General features: G+C 39.4%; 1 protein-coding gene across 1 annotated transcript in view; it reads left to right on the top strand.

The window, feature by feature from the left end:
* LOC126715742 (glutamate receptor 2.8-like) overlaps window positions 1-16,227 on the top strand; it is a 31,274-nt gene extending 15,047 nt beyond the window's left edge. The window contains exons 2-5 of the mRNA XM_050416515.1: window positions 101-1,407; window positions 1,690-2,002; window positions 2,406-2,815; window positions 15,585-16,227. Coding sequence (XP_050272472.1) covers window positions 101-1,407; window positions 1,690-2,002; window positions 2,406-2,815; window positions 15,585-16,085 — 2,531 coding nt within the window. The 3' untranslated portion in view covers window positions 16,086-16,227. The remainder of the gene's footprint in view (window positions 1-100; window positions 1,408-1,689; window positions 2,003-2,405; window positions 2,816-15,584) is intronic.
* Window positions 16,228-20,728: the final 4,501 nt, after the last annotated feature.

The raw sequence follows: 20,728 nt of genomic DNA, 5'->3' as shown, positions 1-20,728 counted from the left end.
TCATCATATTTACTCTAAAACATTAAATGAATCCATTTCAAATGGAGAGAACCTAGCGTTAGTGAACACTGATTTTCTGACTTGTTCATTTGGAATGCAGCTCTAGATCTGATGAAGAACGAAAAAGTGTATGCCATCATAGGACCTCAAAGTTCAGCACAAGCTAAGTTTGTTGCAAAACTTGGTGAAAAGGCTCATGTTCCTATCCTTTCTTTCTCAGCCACAAGTCCCTTTCTTTCCACAAATTATAACCCATTTTTCATTCAGACAACCCAAGATGATTCAGCTCAAGTGAAAGCCATAGCTACCTTAATTCAAGCTTATGGTTGGCGAGAAGTCATCCCTATCTATGAAGACACAGAATATGGCACTGACTTAATTCTATATTTGATAGATGCTTTCCAAGAGGTTGATGTTCGATTTCCTTACAGAAGTGTCCTTTCTCCATCTTCAAAAGATAGTGATATTTTAGAGGAGCTTAACAAATTAAAGGCAATGCAAACAAGAATATTCCTTGTACACATGACTGCTTCTCTTGGCTCAAAGCTTTTTGTACATGTAAAGAATTTAGGAATGATGAGCGAAGGGTATGCATGGATAACGACACAAGGGCTATCAAGTTTGTTAGATGCTATTAATTCAAAGATCATGGACTCAATGCAAGGTGTTTTGGGAATTAGGCCATATATACAAATTTCGAAAGATCTTGAAGATTTTGAAAGAAGATGGACAACAAATTACACCTCAACAAAAACAAACTACAAGACTTTTGGGTTAAACCTCTTTGGATTACGAGCATATGATACAGTTTGGGCATTGGCTATGGCAGTGGAGAAGGCTAATATAGAGCATTCTAGCTTTTTGAAGCAAAATGCTAGTGAAAGTAAAGTAGACCTTGCAGCCATAGGAGTTTCTGAAATTGGCCCAATGCTTTTCAACAAAATTGCAAGCACTAGATTCCAAGGCCTTAGTGGGTACTTCAACTTGGTTAAGGGACAGATGAAAGCTTCAACCTTTGAAATCTTTAATGTGATAGAACGAAGGGAGAGGATTATTGGATATTGGAACCCCAAGAAAGGACTTTCACAAGAAATAGATGACATTAGTGAAATAGCATACTCAATATCAAAGGACAAACTTAAGCCACCAATCTGGCCTGGAGACACAACAAACCAACCTAAAAAGTTGAGGATTGGGATTCCAATAGATGGTTTTAATGAGTTTATAAAGGTTCAATGGTATCCTCATGATGGTAAACCAAAAATATCTGGGTTTTCAATTGACGTGTTCCTTGCTGCACTGGATATATTACCCTTTCCCCTTCCACATGAGTTTGTGCCATATGTGAATGAAAATGGGCAGAGTGCAGGAACTTATGATGAACTTCTTTTCCAAATTAAACTTAAGGTGATTTTTTAGTTTACAATACTTGCTTATTGTATGTACAATAACTCAAATGATACAACCAATTTCACCACTCTTGAGGTAACATGTTATGATTGATGTATAATAAAAGTAATTTCAATGATTGTTCCAAAATGATGTTGCACTAATCATAATCTATTACCTCAACAAGCTCTAAAAATAACAATGATAATGAAATTTATTATGTCATTATTTTTTATGTAACTTTATAGTATGATAATCCTCCCCTCTCTCTCTCTCTCTCTTCTCTCTCTCAAAATGCAGAAGTTTGATGCTGTGGTTGGAGACACAACAATTGTGGCTAGTCGCTCCTCATATGTGGATTTTACATTACCTTATTCTGAATCAGGAGTGTCAATGGTGGTTTTGATGAAAGATAATGAAAAGAAGAATATGTGGATTTTCTTAAAGCCACTAAGCTGGGATCTTTGGTTAGCAACCGTTGCAACCTCCATTTTTATAGGGTTGGTAACATGGGTTCTTGAACGCAATGTAAATTCTAAGTTTGGAGGGCGCCTTGATCAACAAATTCGCACAATTTTCTTGTTCTCCTTTTCAACACTCACCTCTGGTCATGGTAAATTCTTTTTTCCCATTAAATGAAATTCTATTTATTTTTATTTTTTGGCTTAAATATACTCTTGGTCCCTAAAGTTTGAAAAATGAACAATTTTATTTTAAGAAATTTTTAGTCCCTTAGATAGATGATGTGGTCAAACTAAAAACTGACATATCATCACTACATATTGACTAAAATCGGTCACTTAAGGTTTTTTAGAGACTAAAGCAATCACTTTAAGTTTATTAAGAATTTTAAAAAATCACTTTAAATTTTAGTGACTAAAATTGTTCATAAGCTAAAGTTTAGAGACCAAAAGTGTATTTCCACTCCCTTTCTTCCTGCTCTATCGTACTTCCTCTTTCAAGGAAATAAATTTAAAAATGTTAACACTTTTTCTCAAATTTTGATGATGTTTTAGGGGAGAAAGTGGTCAACAGTTTGTCAAGATTTGTACTAATCTTATGGACCTTTACGTTACTCATCCTATCACAAAGTTACACAGCAAGCTTAACTTCAATGTTGACAGTACAAAAATTGAAACCTGAATTTGTTGATGTGACTGAGATAAAAAGGAATGGTTACTTTGTAGGATATCAAAAAGATTCCTTCGTTAGAGAGCTTCTTGTAGAACAGTTAAATATCGATGAGTCCAAGCTAAGGGCTTATCGAACTCCTGAGGAGTACGATGAAGCACTGTCAAATGGAAGTGATAATGGTGGTGTAGCTGCTATTGTTGATGAGATCCCCTACATTAAGCTCTTCCTCTCGAAATATGGCTCTAGGTATGCAATGGTTGGACCAATCTACAAAACTGATGGATTTGGCTTTGTGAGTATCTCTCTCATAACCTCCCCTATCAACCTAAAAGGGTGATACAAGAATGCAAGATATATTTTAGTTTGGGTAGTGTTTGTTACACACACTATTAAATACATTTTTTGAACTGAAATCATGAGTTGAAAACACAATTTCTGTTTGGAATCATGTTTTCAATTCAAAATTTCAGTTCAAAAAATGTGAGTAATAGTGTGTGTGTGTGTGTGTGTGTAATAAGGTATGTGTAACAATTTTTATTCTTGTTTTTGAGATATTCAATAACTCTAGAGTCACAAAAATGTTCACAATTGCCGAGGTCGCAAATTATGAAGTATAGATGATAAGGTTATGTTAGTAGTAGGTTCAAATGAGAATAAAAAAGAAAAAATAACATATTATCTCAATTGATGTGAAAGATTTTATAAAAAATTTTATCTATAGCATTATTATGAGATATATCTTATGAATCGTTGCATTCACTTAGTAGAACACAGCAATTCACTTTGTAGAAACAAATCCAGATACTATTATGGTCAATGTTTTCATATGTCACAATTCAAGATGGTAAATGTAGCAATGGCTTCCATTTATGTATGATGATGCCAAAAATCATCAGTAAGCCACATAGTCCTCAAGTGCTCTAAACAGAACTTGCGAGAAACAAAGAATACCTTGTAGAGAGTACCGGTGTGGTACCGGCCAAAAACCCTCTGTAGGTTAAGTTAGAAAGAATTTCTACAACTCTAAAGTGCCAGAGCTGGAAGAATTATGCGTACCTTGGTTTGTGAGGGCTTTGGGGTTTTTATAGTAGCGTAGAGCTGACATTCGTTTCTTGGCAAAAAGGGTCTTTCCTTGTAGGGAAGATCCTCATTAATACATGTATTTTGTAGGATCCTTTCCTAGTAGGGATTCCTCTGATTGGGTTTGGTCGTGGGACATAAGACATTTCCATGTATAGACATTCGTGGAGATCATGCTAAGCCACGCTGGATCCATTGGCCTCTTCAACCCATTGGTCACTCGTCTCGTCCAAAGATTTCCCGTCAGCTTCACGGAAACATTCGTCAGATGTCGTAGGGCCGTTGCCCATATGGTATCGTTGCTTTGGCTCCCTATCTACTTATATGAAGACAACGAGTCCAGAGGGACCGTCGGCTTCTTTATGTGTCATATCTTGAATCACCCTTATCAATTGCCCCCTACTCCGGGGTTTCGTCAGCCCTGGCTGACAAGCCGCAGAGTATATAAGCATTTATGACCATTAATAGATTTTATTGGAGCATGTGCCATTGAACGGCGTAGGTATCTCCTGGTGAACATGCGAGGTGACACATGACGCTTACTGGTTGGTCTCGTTTCCAGTCATGAGCATCGCTTCGTATACCGTGCCTCTTCTCTCTATAAATAGTTCTCCCCCCTTTCACTATTTCTTTTCCTTTACTTTATTCTTCATCCTCTGAGACCAGAGCATACACGCTGAATCGTCTCTTACAAGCATCTGTTGCCTATGTCAGCTTTGCAGATCTGTCACCTTTGCAATGCCGTCTACTTATCTTGTAAGTCATTTTCTTCCTTTTTGGTTTCCTTTTATTTTCTAGCTAGTCGTCACCTCTATAGAGACCTGTTAGGTTCTAAGGATTAGGAACTAATGTATTAGAACTCTAATTTGTAATGTTGGCAAACCATAATCAAAACAGGTTTTAGTCTTGTTTAGACTTGCTCAAAGTGTATGCGTTTTATATAAAGTTGGAATCGAGTTACTGCAGAATTTATTGTGCAATTCTGTCTGGCTCGATCGATCGAGAATTAGACTTGATCGATCGAAACTCGGGCAGAACGTTTTTCTGCAGAATTTTCCAACTCAGCCCAAGCCCGTTTGACGTGTAGGGTTTTATGTTTTGTCTTAAGTATAAAAGAAAAAACCCTAGCCATGTTTTGGAGATGCTCCAGATGCTGTGTGTGTGAATCTTTTGTGAGATCAAGAGATGTTTACCTTCACACATACTTAGGGTTTCCAAGTTTCAAAATTATGTCAAGAACTTGGTGATCGGATTCAATTGCTGCATTTAGAGCTTAAAGATACACAAGTGGGAGTGCTTGTGCTTGTTGGGAATCCAAGAAAGAAGTAGTCAATGGACTCAAAGCTGTCACGTGGTCGTGGTAGTAAGTTTCCTACTCGAGGTAGCAATAGGATGTTAGTGGTCTAAGTCACTATTGTTTAAACTTCAATTCTTTCATAGTGGATTCAAGTTTACCTTGAGGATAGCTAAGTTAAATCCTCCCCAGGTTTTTACCGGTTTGGTTTCCTGGGTCATCATATCTTTGTGTTCTTTATTTTCCACACTTTACATTGATATGATATATTTGTGTTAACCTAGATCTGATTAATTTGACAAAGTAATCACTTAGCTAATTAACTGGGTTAATTTGGTTGTGTTTTAAGGGGTCTAAAAACAAACAAGACCCATCAAATAGGTTCTTAGAATACCTCCATCGCTTGTAGGTGAATAGATGTTAGGTGGTAGTGAAGCGACGAGTGAACAATCGTCGTTAGTTCATGAAGGTGCAAGCTACGACGAGGTCTACCTGTCAGGTCGTGGGCCCAAGGAGGGCTTAACCTGGTCCCCAGAAAGGGAACCATCTGCTCATTCCCCTAACGACGAAGAGGAGGAGGATTATGAAGAAAATGGGGGAAAGGACGGAGAGGAAGTAGAGGAAGGAGATGAAAGGGAAGATGTAGAGGAAGAGAGTGATGAAGGAGCTCATGAAGAAAGTGACAAGTCAATTGACCAGACAGATGGAATAGGCAGTAGGCCCTTTATTCTTCCAAAAATATGGACGGTGAATGAATTTTTAACCCAACCATGTCCCAAAGGGTCTTTAACACCTTTCGTGACTGTCATTAAATCCCCAATAACATCCCCATTCGTCTGCCAGGCAAATATGAGAGGTGTTACTCAAGTAAAACGGTGAATGTAGGGATGTATTACGTGATATTTACTATGAGGTTGAGGTTGCCTTTGACAAAACTATACTGTCAACTTGCCAACTACCTAGGTTTATCCATCAGCCAGATCGCCCCAAACGCATAGAGAATTTTTATTGGCGCTGAAGTGATATGAGGTCAACTAAGTGGAGAGAACCATCAGCTTACACTTGATGAGTTCTTTTACTGCTACAAGCCCAAACAAATATCCTCGTCAAAGGATATCTATCACTTTCTGGCTCGGAAATCATCGCTTAGGCTTGTGTCTGACATGCCAAATTCTAACAGAAACTGGAAAAATAGGTACTTTTTTGTCCAAGGGACGGAGTGGGTATGCAAACCTGACGAATGGGCAAGTATTCCTAATGGGTTTGATAATACCTGGGGAATCGTTAAGGAGTCTGGTGAGTCGTCAGCTTTTGTACCTTGGATAGCATTGGCTCCATGTCTAACACTTGTTTTTTTTCTTACTTTCAGCCTCCGTCCAAATTGATATAACCTACAAGCAAGAAAATTTACTTAGAAGGTTCTAGGCCATTCCTTTTGAAGAAAGGAAGTGAAAGGACTTGGTGACACTTAACACCTTCACGCCTTCTGTGGTGGTCTAAAGCCAACGCCAATAACTCGATGATTGCACGCTTCCTCCCGTCACCATAAGTTTCTTAACCCGTCACTTTATTAAATTTCTTTTTAGACACCTTGCCCGTCTATTTTTAATTTGCCTCATCCTTTTTAGAAATGGAGGCAGGTAGGTAGAGGGCGTTGGTGAGGCAAGCTGCCGCAACCCGCAAGTAGCAGCAACAAAAGGAGGGGTCTTCGACGTTGCCTCCAAGGCCATCGCTAAAGGGACTCTAAAACGTAAGCACGATAGCAAAGAGGACCATCCGCTGAAGAAAGGGACGAGCATACTCATAGGGGAGAAGTAACTGAAGTAGCCGTCGCCTCCAAAACTTAGCCATGGGGTTGGCAAAGGGCTAATGATGGGGAAGGGTCCCATCGCTCAAGGAGATGTCTGTCGTCTGTTTACACACAAGGATCATGTTGTTGAGATGGTTGACTCAATCATTAAGGAGACGGATTTGGACCCTTGCGCTAATCAGACGATTAAGGACTTAAGGGTGTCAGGTCTCTTTGATCTACCTAAGGTACGTTCTTTTTCTCAGACTAACTTACGTTTTATTTGTCCATCCTCTTACTGACGGTTGTCTTGATTCCAAGCATTGGTGCACATGAAGGTGCTTCAAGACAGGTGCGTCGTTAGCGAGGGGGTGATCCATCGATTTTATAAGCACCAGGAGATTAAAAATAAGGAGCGAGCTCAATACTCAGAGGCCGTCCGTACCCTTAACCAGGAGCTGATAGCTAAGACTAAAGCGTTTGTGGAAGAAACCCGTCGATTTGAGGAAGCGAAGAAGGTGAAGACCAATTTGGCGACGAAATTCGCCTCTCTTTATGAACAGATAGAGACAGCAAAGGCCGATGCTATGGCAGAGTTCAAGGATTCCTAGCCCTTTATTGATGCATGCGGCATCTATTATGGTGTCGGTTTCGAGGACTGCTTAAAGCAAGTCGGATTCGTCTACCCAGACCTTGACCTATCAAAGGTCACTCTTAACGATCCTGTGCCGACGACTTCGGGGGGTGGCGACACCATTAACAAAGAGTCTGATGATTCCACTCATGTAGAGGAGCAAGATCTGAAAGATGATGGCGTGGTTCTTGCTCAACCTGATCCAGAAGGCCCCATGGTTGCTTTAATCTCGTCTGTTAAAAACCCTTCTGCCCAAGATGCCCAGAACCCATCTGCCTTGGATGCCCCTTTAACTTAGCTCTTTTAATCTTTAACTTTTCATGTACCCTGTCTCATTTCAAACAATAATGAGTGCCCTCTTGTTTTTGGGCTTTATTGTAAACATTTTCCTTTTTTTATGGGCCTTTATTTAATGTTTTGTTATTATACCTGCCGCTTTTAGTCTTGCTATTTTGAGTATGCTTTTGCCATGTGTTGTTTCCTTTTTTGATACATGTGTTTGTCCGTCCACCTTGGGACTAGTATACGTGGTAGGATGTATCCGTCCTCTTGAGGACTTGGTAAATTTTCAGGATGAACCCATCCACTTAGGTGGACCCGTCCCCTTAAGGACTTGGTAAATTTTAGGGTATCCTTGGGATGAACCTGTCCACTTGGATGTGCCTATCCACTTGGATTTAGTGATTTTAAGATATCCTTAGGATGAGTCCATCTACCTAAGGACCTGATTATTTCAAGGCATCCCTTAGGATGAACCCGTCCACTTAGGGACTTAGTAATTTCAAAGCATCCCTTTAGGATGAACCCGCCCACTTAGGGACTTAGTAATTTCAAGACATCCTTTTAGGATGAACCCATCCACTTAGGGATTTTAACAAGTTGCAAGGCATCCGTTGGATGCACCCATCCATTCATGGAATTGTATAAATTTTAATGCGTCCTTATGGTGAATCTGTTCACCTAAGGATTTGGTCGTAGACATGGTTTTGTAGAAATGTAAATATGCGCATGATATTTCTAAATAACTCATCTTATTATCATAAACACGTGCATAAGTAAAATTGTTCTTGAAAAAATAAAAAGGTGCCATTTGGGCTAAAAAGTACTGTAGATAATAAAAACAACTAGAATGAAATAAACTAGAAATAAGGAGTGGTCTGCATGTTGTCATCTACTGGTAGTATTTCTTTACATGCTCGGTGTTCCACAAATGATGAAACTTCTGTCTGTCGAGTGTCTCCAAATGATAGGTGCCCTTCCTTTGCCACGAAGTGATTCTGTAGGGCCCTTCCCAATTAGGTCCTAACTTTCCCTCAGAAGGATCTCTTGTGGCACCTGTCACCTTCCTCAAGACAAGGTCTCTAACTTGGAAATCTCTGTTTCTAATTCTAGTGTTGTAGTACTTGGCCATGAGGTTCTAGTATCGTGCTAACCTTTGTTCAGATGTTGCTCTGACCTCGTCTACTAGGTCAAGCTGTAGGTGCATGCCTTCATCGTTTCTACTCTTATCATAATTCTCCACTTTGTAGCTTGTGAGTCTGACCTCAGATGGGATAACGGCTTCGCTCTCGTATGCTAGTCGAAACGGCGTCTCTCCTATAGGTGTTCTGGTCATCGTCCTGAATGCCCATAGTACGCTTGGCAACTCTTCTAGCCATATACCTTTTGCCCCCTCGAGTTGAGTCTTAATGATTTTGAGCAAGAATTGGTTTGTGACCTCAACTTGTCCATTGGCCTAAAGGTGGGCGGTGAGGAATAGTGATTCTTGATCCCCAATTGTGAGCAAAAATTCCTGAACGAGTCGTTGTCGAACTGTTTTCTGTTATCTGAGACCAAGACTCTAAGGATCCCATATCTGCAGATGATGTTTCTCCAGATGAAGCTTCGTACGTTTTTCTCCGTAATGGTGGCCAGGGCTTCAGCTTCCACCCATTTAGTAAGGTAATCTATGCTGACCACTAGAAACTTCAGTATCGCTATTGGGAATGGGCTCATGATGTCCAACCCCCATTAAGCAAAAGGCCACGAGGCCGTCATCGAAGTGAGCTCTTCTATTGGCTGTCTAATGACATTGCCGAACCTTTGACACCTGTCGCATGCTTTGACATAGGTTTGGGTATCCTTCTGCATGGTAAGCCAATAGTATCCTGCCCGAATCCGCTTGTACACCAGTGATCGTGACCCTGAATGGTTCTCGCAAATCCCTTTGTGGACTTCTCTCATGACATAGTCCGCTTCCTCTAGGCTTAAGCATTTAAGGTCTGGGTGGGAGAAACCTCTTTTGTACAAGACATCCTTTATCAGGATGAATCATGCCATCTGAACCTTTAGCTTCCTTGCGGCCTCCTTACAGTCAAGTTGTGTGCCGTCTTTTAAGTAAGAAACTATTGGTGTGGTCCAATTACTTCCCGAGTCTATTTCCTGCACACCGATGCCATCTATCAAAGGTGAAAGCTAAACAAAATAAAGTACCTTGTAAGGGATGAGCATGTGTTCTGGTGATGTGGCTTTGGCAAGGTGATCGGCTTGTTCGTTCTCTTCCCTTGGGATTTGAACAAACTTGGCCTGAAGGTCACCCACCGGCTTCTGTACTTGCTTTAGGTATTTCTTCATCCTTTCACCTTTACACTCGTGGTCACCATTCACTTGACTTATGACCACCTGAGAGTTGTAATACACAACCACACTTGTGGCCCCTACTGTTTTGGCGAGATATAGTCCTGCCACTAGAGCCTCGTACTTTGCTTCATTGTTGGTGGTAGCGAAGTCGAGATGAACCATGCACTCGATCTCGTCCCCTTCTGGTGAGTAGAGTACTATACCTACTCCACCAGCTTGCTTGTTAAATGATCCATCTGTGTGGATACTTCATTGAGGGTGCTCATCTGCCCTTTGGCCTTCCATATTGGTGAACTCCGCGATGAAGTCAGCGACCACCTGTTCCTTCATGGCAGTGCATGAGCGGTACTACATGTCGAATTCGCTTAATTCAATTGCCCATAGCGTCATCCGTCTAGCGGCTTCAAGGTTACTCATTGCTCTCCATAAAGGCTTGTCCGTCAGAACAACCATTGTGTGGTCCTGGAAATAGGGCTTAAGCTTGCAAACTGCGATGACTAAGGTGAAGGCTAGCTTCTCCATTGGGGGGTACCTCTCCTTTGCACCTCGGAGCGCTCGGCTGGTGTAGTATACAGGCTTCTGCACCCTGTCTTCTTTTCTAACTAAGGCTGCGCTGATGGCAGCTGGGGAGATGGCCAGGTAAAGAAACAATTCTTCCCTAGGTTTTAAAGGACTTAGCAATGGTGGGGAGGAGAGGTATGCCTTTAAATCCTTGAATGCTTGTTGACAATCGGCCGTCCACTCAAAGGACTTCTTCAATGTTCGAAAGAAAGGCAAGCATTTGTCCATTGCCCTTGACACAAACCTGTTCAATGCCGCTACCTTGCCATTGAGACTTTGTACTTCCTTGATGTTCCTTAGTGGCACCATCTCCATTATGGCCCAGATCTTGTCTGGGTTAACTTCAATACCTCTTTAGGACACCATGAACCCTAGAAATTTTCGAACCGTTACCCCAAATGCGCATTTGCTTAGATTGAGCTTCATGTTGTAAGACAGGATGGTATCGAATACCTCTTTGAGGTCGTCCAAATGGTCGTCTTCCCGTAGAATTTCCACTAGCATGTCGTCCATGTAGACTTGGACATTCCTCCTAATCTGATTGAACATTTTGTTCATTAGCCTTTAATACGTTGCGCCCGCATTCTTGAGACCGAATGGCATCACTTTGTAGCAAAAGAGGCTTTGGCTGGTGACGATCAAAGTCTTCTCCTGGTCAGCCTCGTCCAACTTGATCTAGTTGTAACCAGAAAACGCATCCATGAAACTCAACAACCGATGTCTTGCTGTCGAGTCTACCAGGACGTCGATTCGCAGGAATGGGTAACTATCTTTGGGTCACGCCTTATTTAAGTCTGTGAAGTCTATACACATCCTCCACTTCCCATTGGCTTTCTTAACCATCACTACATTGGCCAACTAATAGGGATAGTATACCTCCCTAATGAATTCTACATCTTGCAATTTGCGGACTTATTCCACTATAGCCCTATCTCGTTCTTGGGCAAACACTTGCTTCTTTTGATGGATAAGGGGAAAAGAGGGTGATACATTCAACTTATAACCCATGATCGAAAGGTCGATCCCGGGCATGTCTTCATGACTTCAGGCAAAGATTTCCTGGTTCTTTCTCAAGAATGTTGTGAGTGCTTGACGGACTGGCAGACTGGCGAGGGTGCCGATCCTGATCATTCACTCAGGTCTGGAGTTATCGAGAAGTATCTTCTCCAACCCCTTAACAGGCTCTACGATCGTCTGTTGCTCTTCTATGCCCATAGTCTACAAGTGGTCGTCCATTTCTAACATTGCAATGTAGCACTCATGTACCGCCACTTGGTCTCCTCATACCTCTCCTACTCCGTACTCAGTCAGGAACTTGATCGTTAGGTGATAGGTCAAAGCTACAGCCTTCCACGAATTGAGGGTAGGACGGCCCAGTATGGCATTATAAGCAGACAAACAGTCGATGACAAGGAATGTAACATCCTTAGTGATTTGTTAAGGGTAATCACCAATTGTCACGAGCAATGTGACCGTACCGAGGGGGTATACTCTCATTCCTTCGAACCTAACAAGTGGTGCATTGGTCGGTACGAGCCATTCTCTCTCGATCCTCATCTGCTAGAACACCGAGTAATAGAGGATATCAGCTAAGCTTCCATCATCAACTAGGACCCAGTAAGTGTTATAATCCCCTACCTGTATGCTAACAATGAGTGCATCATCATGTGGGTGGTGGAGACGTCAAGCAACTTCCTCCAAGAACCCAATTATGGGGTTGTCGACCCGTGCCATCTTTGGAACGAAACCCGTCAGCTGGACGCTCTGAACCATCATTAGGTAAGTCTTACATACCTTTTTGGATGAACCGGAAGCTATGTTGCCCCCTACAATCATCCTTGTCTCCTAAGGATGGCCTGAGGCACTCGTTATCCCTTTTTGCAGCCTGCTCCTGTGGTGGGTTTGCCCTCTCCTTATTGATGAACCACTGTAGTTTCCCTTATCTGATTAGGGCTTCAATCTGCTGCTTCAAGTCATAGCATTCAGACATGTCATGATCGTGATCTCAATGAAAACGGTAATACTTATCTTTGGACCTTTTACTAGGATCTCCCTTCAACTTGCCAGGCCACGTCAAGGTCGTATTGTTCTTGATCTACATCAATACCTGATCAATCGGGGCAATTAGCGGGGTGAAGTTGGTGAACCTTCCAATAAGGGGTTTGCAACGCCTATTCTCCCATCTATATCCAGTTCTAATCATCTTCTGTCCCCTTTCCTACCTTGCATCTTCTTGCCTTTCCCTCTTCTTGGGTTTCTCCTCTCGGGCTAATAGCGCTTCTTCTGCGTTCATGTACTTAGTAGCTCGATAAAGCAAATCTGACATGGTTTTTAGGTCATTCTTGTATAAGGAGAACAAAAACGTCCCCTTCCACAGACCGTTGGTGAATGCAAAGACAAGTATCTTGTCATCAGCTTCGTCTATCGAAAGAGCTTCTTTGTTGAAACGTGCTATGTAGGACCTCAGCGTCTCGTCTTCTTGCTGCTTGATGCTCATTAGGCACACAGTAGTGAAAGTTCAAAAACGTGTACCAATACACTTTTGAACGTTTAGACCCCCAAAAATTAACTTAACCAACACAAGCAATATGTCAAACAACTAGTGTGCGGAAACTTAACATATGCTATAATGTGAAATAGGTTAAATACTATCTAAGCCATAACAGAATAAAATCCACAGCAGATAATATAAAGGCAGAGATAGAGAGGAAGGAAGATGCAAACACACAGACAACACGCGATGTGTTATCGAAGAGGAAACCGAAGACCTCGGCGAAAAACCTCTCCGCCGCCCTCCAAGCGGTAATCAATCCACTAGAAAATACAGTTGGGATACAAGGACAGCAATAGACCCTCCAAGCCTAATCTACCCAGTGCACCTAAGCCCTCCAAGCTTCTTGCTCCAACGAGGTTGCGCCGAACCTTTTTCTTCTCTAGCTTTCCGGATTCCGCTACTACACCGTAGCATCAACCAATGAATATTGGCTCCTTCCTAACTGCTTCCCAGAACTCCAAACGTCTGTCTCACAGGGATGATAATGGTGAGAACCAGGTTTGGTATAATGGCCTCTCAAGGATTTGACAATGGAGAGGAAGAGAGTGAGGGAATTTGATGAGACTCTAAGGTAGAGATTGTGGGTGAAACAATCTGGTTTTTCTTTAGGGTTTCTCTCTCAAAATTCTCTCTGGAAGCTCTCTTTCAATCGTGGGTTAAAAGGGTATTTATACTGGAGTGAAGAGGAATGCGAAACGTCAGGTTTTTCCAAAACAGGGGTGGCTTGCGGCTTGACCTCGCGGCTTGACCAAGTCGCGAGATCCAGTCGCGACTTAACCGTATGGCCAGTTGTCCTGTTTTGTCCTGTAGTGCTCCAGCTAGCATGACTGTTCATCTTCCAGCATGCTTGGCACGTGTGCAGCTTCTGGCGACTTGCAGCCGCGAGTCCACCCGCGAGTCCCAGCCGCGACACTCTGTTTTCTTGCACACTCTTGAGCAATCTTCACTCTATCTCACTCACTACCCTTACAACAATCCCACCTAAATACAGGGTTACTAAATGCTGAATTACAAGCAAATTTGGCACGGAATAAAGCCAATTAGATGGTTGAATAAATTCAACCTTACAAGTAGGTTTCTTGTACCTATGCCCCCCTATGAAATGTGATGCAAACTGCGCACTTAGCTCTTTTAAGGTATCGATGGAATTGGGTGTCAATCTATTGAACCATATCCTAGCGGGACCTTTCAATGTAGGTGAGAAGGCTCGGCATATAATCTCGTCTGGAACACCTTGTAAGTGCATGAGGGTTTTGAACGACTCTAAGTGGTCTTAGGGATCCTTTGACTCGTTATAGGCTTTGTAAGGTTGAATTTATTCAACCATCTAATTGACTTTATTCCATGCCAAATTTGCTTGTAATTCAGCATTTAGTAACCCTGTATTTAGGTGGGTTTGTTGTAAGGGTAGTGAGTGAGATAGAGTGAAGATTGCTCAAGAGTGTGCAAGAAAACAGAAACTCGCGGCTGGGACTCGCGGGTGACTCGCGGCTGCAACCCGCCAGAAGCAGCACACGTGCCAAGCATGCTGGAAGATGAACAGTCATGCTAGCTGGAGCACTATAGGACAAAACAGGACAACTGGCCATACGGTTAACTTGCAACTGGATCTCGCGACTTAGTCAAGCCGCGAGCCACCCCTGTTTTGTAAAACCTGACGTTTCACATTCCTCTCCCACTCCAGTATAAATACCCCTTTTACCCACGATTGAAAGAGAGCTTCCAGAGAGAATTTTGAGAGAGAAACCCTAAAGAAAAACCAGATTGTTTCACCCACAATCTCTACCTTAGAGTCACTTCAAATTCCTCAACTCTCTTCCTCTCCATTGTCAAATCCTTGAGAGGCATTATACCAAACCTGGTTCTCACCATCATCATCACTGTGAGACAGTTGTTTGGATTTTTGGTAAGCAGTTAGGAAGGAACCAATCTTCATTGGTTGATGCTACGGTCTAGTAGCGGAATCCGGGAAGCTAGAAAAGAAAAAGGTTCGGCGCAACCTCGTTGGAGCAAGAAGCTTGGAGGGCTTAGGTGCACTGGGTAGATTAGGCTTGGAGGGTCTATTGCTGTCCTTGTATCCCAACTGTATTTTCTAGTGGATTGTTTACCGCTTGGAGGGCGGCAGAGAGGTTTTTCGTCGAGGACTTCGGTTTCCTCTTCGATAACACATCGCGTGTTGTCTTTGTTTTGCATCTTCCTTCCTCTCTATCTTTGCCTTTTTATTATCTGCTGTGGTTTTATTTTGTTATGGCTTAGATAGTCTTTAACCAATTTCGTATTATAGCATGTGTTAAGTTTCCGCACACTAGTTGTTTGACATATTGCTTGTATTGGTTAAGTTGTAATTTGGGGGTCTAAACGTTCAAAGGTGTTTTGTACACGTTATCGAACTTTCATTTGTTTTTCTTATTTCATTAACTCCTCCAAATCTCCAATGAATAAGCTTTATTTAATATAAAAATCTTGTTTATATTATACTAATAAAGATTTATCAATGTGATTAAATCTTTTTTTTTCTTTCTTTCTTCAGGCCTTCCCATGTGGATCCCCTCTAGTCTCTTACATTTCAAGAGCAACCTTGAATGTCACTGAAGATAAAGATAAGATGACAAATATTATGCGGAAATACTTTTCGAGTCAAACTACATCTACAGGTGACAGTGGAAGTGCTGAAATCTCTACATATTCTCCTAGTCTTGATGTGTATTGCTTCGGTGGTCTTTTCATCATAGTTGGAGTGGCTTCTTTGTTTTCCCTCTTGCTATATGTGGTGAAGAAGTTCCCCCACTTTCACTGGATAAACGCAAGCATTGTCCCTCTCGAAGGATCTCTTTGGTTGAGATTTATTGAATTGGTAAAGCATTTCAACCAGAAATGTCTCCGTTCATGGTCTTTTTCGAGAAATGAATCTACACCAAGTCCTGAAGGCTTTGGAGCTTCACCTGGTATAGATGATATGCAAAAACATTCAAGGACAAGCAGTGAAGGAACAGACGATGTTGCTATAGATGTAGATGACGAAATTTGGTGATGCATATGTGGACGTGGCTAATTCCTAGGATTGCATGGGCGGTGGGCACATGATCCAACTCACTCATTATTAACAGCTAATAAGTTACCCGTGCGATACACAGATAATATTATAATGTTTTATATAAGATGGTTTTGGAGAATGTTATACATATACTATAGCATAATTGTTATAGAACTTTGTTAGTAATGAATTATTTATAAGAAACAACAATTATAATTGCACACACATATCCATCATAATAATTTAGTTCAAGCAATGAGAAATAAAAATAAACAACTTTAGAGAAATGTTGTAGAATAAAAGTTGATATAGAATATATCTTTCTAAAACAAAATACACCTATTGTTTTCTCACATCAACACCCCAAACACTCAAAGTCAATCACAACCTTTACAAAACCCACGGAAAAAATTGGCTTTTGCCCCTTTCAAAAAAACAATCCAACATTTTGCCCTCTTTCCCAAATTAATTAGAGAAATGCCCCTCTTTTGAAACTCGATTTTCTCAAAATCGAGTTAAGCCCTATTGTGATGTTTTTAAGGATCCTATAGTGACGTTTTAAGGACCTATAGTGGCGTTTTGTAATCCGATTTCCATGAAGTCAAGTTATAGGTAAAAAAAATTGCATGTAACTCGACTTCATGGAGATCGAATTACAAAACGCCACTATAAGTCCTTAAAACGTCACTATAGGCTTTTTAAAACGCCACTATAGGGCTCTAGAATTTTTTTTTTTTTTTATAACTCAATTTTGAGAATATCGAGTTTCAAAAGATGGGTATTTCCCTAATTAGTTTGGGAAATGGGGCAAAATGCTAGATTTTTTTTTTTTGAAAGGGGCATTTGCCCATTTTCTCCCAAAACCCATAAATCCAATGTCCAACCTTAACATCAAAATCGTAATTGTCATTGTAACTTAATATAAAATACAAACCCCCTTCCCTAGCTATAACCAACTTGTACGGGTTAGGATTATAGATGAGACAACAATGTTGGAGTTAGGTAAATATTGTCGAAAAATTGAAGGTAAATGACACTGTTTTTGCCTTTTTGGTCTAAGTGTATCTGACATAGGATGTTATGAAGGGCCATGAAAAGGTGTATATAAAGGCTATATATATATATATATATATATATCTAATGGGACCATCTCTACTACCATCTCTAACCTATTAAAACTTAAACGGGACTATATATCTAACCCTAAAATGGTACTTTAGTCTTTTCCATTTTTGATTTTTTTATAGTTTGATAGTTAGAAAGGGGCTTTAAATCCTAGTTGTTTCTGTTAAAAAACACTAAAAAGTATTAGTTAAACCATAAAGTTTTTGGCCAGAACTTAAGTCCTTCTGTATATTATTATTTTAATTGGCTCTCCAAGTAACATAGATCACGTCCCAAAACCTGCTAGTGCTTAGTGCATGAGACAAACATTATAAGAGAAACATGTAAAATAATTTTTTAATATTTCATTTATATCAACTACATAATATTCTCATATATTATACAAATATTAAAATGTCAAAACCATTATAAGTGAGAGTTCTATAAACATTCACAGACGTTATTGGCTATAAATCATACATTTTTAAATTTGTACAAATATAATTCTTAAGAACACGCCCAAATTCCCCGGTAACATTGAGAGTTTCATTCAGAACTTGAAATTTGAAATATGTTTCATATAACAACATTCTATCTTTCATGCAGTCATTAACTTCAAATTCATGCTCCAAGCACTCTTTTTCCATGAAATACATAACAAAATTTATAGGGTGAATCCATATCAATCTATATAATATCTAAAAGCTGAAACTTAATATTTATTTTAGCTACGCTCCTATTGAGCTGTAGCATATCTGTTCATGTGGTCCACTTCAGTCTATTTGGTCCATTTCAATCTACTGTGGTCCATTTGTTCCATTTCGGTCCACTTTGGTCCATTCGGTCCACTTGGTCCACTTCAATCAATTTCGGTGCACTTCAGTCTATTCATTCTACTTCAGTCCACTTTAGTCCATTTGGTCCAATTCAGTCTATTTCATCCTTGCAGTCCGCTTTGGTCCATTTCAGCCCACTTTGGTCCATATCGGTTCATTTCTGTCCACTTGTGTGATGCATTGTGATGAGAGGTTTGTGTAAATTGTAGAAAGAGAAGCTGCTTCATTAACAATTATGTCACATTTTCAGCGTAAGATTGGTAGACTCTTGATAAAATTATACTTTTCTTATGTTATTAAAGTCTTGTATTTTTTTTCTAATATAAATAATGGATTTACTTATATATGTTTCCTTCTTAGGTCATTCTAGATGTAAGGAAAATGGACCGTTTGTAAGAAATACTATATACAAATTCCAACCACATGCATATTACATTATTTACAAAATATCTTGCCTTAGATAATAATTGAATGTAAAATGTATTATGTTTCCATAAAAAAAAATGCATAATTTATAAAGCTTAATCTAGAATTTTTATTTATTGTATCTACTATACTTTATTAGAAAATAATCACAATATTTTAAGGACTTAAAACTAACACTTATGAGTCTCTTTTACTAACCATTGATTTGATACAACAACATATACATTGTTACTGAGGCACAGAAATGTAATTTACAATACAAGCCCTCAAGTAATACGCCTGTTTTACATGTATCCCAGCTATACCTAATGGAACACAAGGTACTAAACAAGAACATCCTTACTTGAAAAAAAAAAAATGTGTGTGTATATATATATGTATAAGCAAAAATTAATTATATATTAAACTAACTTATTTTGATCATCTTAAAAAATATGTTGAACATCTTGACTTGATAATCACAAAAATTTGGGTTTAACAAAAATAAGATTAAAGTTACGTCCATAAAATTTTTACAATAAATCTTATGTTGTAAGCAGTTCTTGATTCTAATTTGAGATCAATACTAACATCAATTTTTTATACACTAATAATAACTTATCAATTAAGATTGGTTGTGAAAATGTTATGTGCGTAGCATTACTCCAAAAAAAATTCTAGCTCTCCAAACATAATCCTTAACCCCTTAAACCCAAAAAAAAAAAAAAAAAAAAAAAAAAAAAAAAAAAAAAGAGCTTAAATTAAATTGATAAAAATTATGATAACAATTATTAACCCAAACAAAAATAATACTAGACCAAACAACTTATGAACAAATTATCAACAAAAACCTTATTCAAAAAATAAAAATAAAAATATATAATCATTTAAATTTGTAACTCGTTCAACCCATTACATAAAAATAATCACCAAGAAAAATATTGTTGTGAGTTCTCCTCAGCAATGCCGGTAGCTATTACTTCAATCTATTTGTCCTACTTCTTCTACCAATTATGTTTACTCTTGGACTTTGATAACTCAAAAATCACTCAAGCTATAATAACAAGCAATTCTACGCACATATTTTCCTATACTATTATCCCAAAACCTACATTTGGCAACGTGAATGCTTTTATGACAATGGCATAGCTGAAGCACCTCTTCTCTTTCACTATTTTTCTCTTACTCAGCCTTGGGGGTAGTAAACAGTCAATGGTAGATGATGTGATACGAGTGGGCGAAATTCTTGATTTGAACTCCACAATGGGAGAAACGGAAGAGAGCTACAAATTGATGGCGGTCTCTGATTTCTATGCTGTGAATGCTAACGTTGCTGGTGTGGCATGGGCATGCAAGTAATTGACATTCTCTCACAAATCCTAAAAGGCTAAAAGTGCAAACTTTTTATCGTTTGGTAGAACTGGTATCTCGTTTCGATTAGGAAAGGCATAGAAAACACACATTCATACATGTACAAAGAAGACTAATGTACCTATGAGAAAGAGTTTGTTAATTCAAATGAAGTGAACAAAAAATATATATAAAGGAAATTGTTAAGTTTTAGACCCCTGGAAAACACAGTTTGTTTAACCTAATATATTAGTTAAGTTGTTACTTAGTGATAGGCCAAGAATGTATTGACCCCTTGTGATGAATTAATTGATTAATTAGCCAAGTTTATTAATTCATCAAATTAACATGCAAAGCACATGGTAGCACAAACAAATCACCAATTAACTAAAGTATGCAGCAGAAAGTAAATTGACACAGTGATTTGTTTACGAATGGAGAAAACCTACACGGTAAAAACCTCACCAGGTGATTTTAAGATCACCATTCCTAAGAATCCACTATTATCAAAATAAGCGGTTACAAGTAAAGGAATCCCAGTACCTTATACCAACCTACAGTTGAACCCTTACCCCAATACGCAATTGGACTTGCTCTGTAGTGACAATCTCTCATTTCAATGCATGGCTCCCAATATGTGACTAACCAATAGATGCACGAATCCCAATATGCGACTTAATCACCAACTTGAGAAGGATGTTGGCTGCAAAGTTCTTCTGTTCATCACACGATGAAGATCATGAAGTTGCTTGGTCCCAAAACCCTACGATGTACAAAACACAGCAGCTTCTTCAAGAGAAAGAAGAACTAGGGCTGAATGTTCAATAAGTGTATAAAACACTATGAACATTTAGACCCCAATTTCCAAATAATCAATTCAAGCTTATTATCAAATAATTAATGTGCGGAATATGAACATAAGCATATAACAGAATTGATAAACAA

Source organism: Quercus robur, chromosome 2 (genome assembly GCF_932294415.1).
Source record: "Quercus robur chromosome 2, dhQueRobu3.1, whole genome shotgun sequence".
Taxonomy (NCBI): domain Eukaryota; kingdom Viridiplantae; phylum Streptophyta; class Magnoliopsida; order Fagales; family Fagaceae; genus Quercus; species Quercus robur.
Note: the sequence above shows the minus strand (reverse complement) of the source record. Positions and strands in the feature narration are given on the sequence as shown.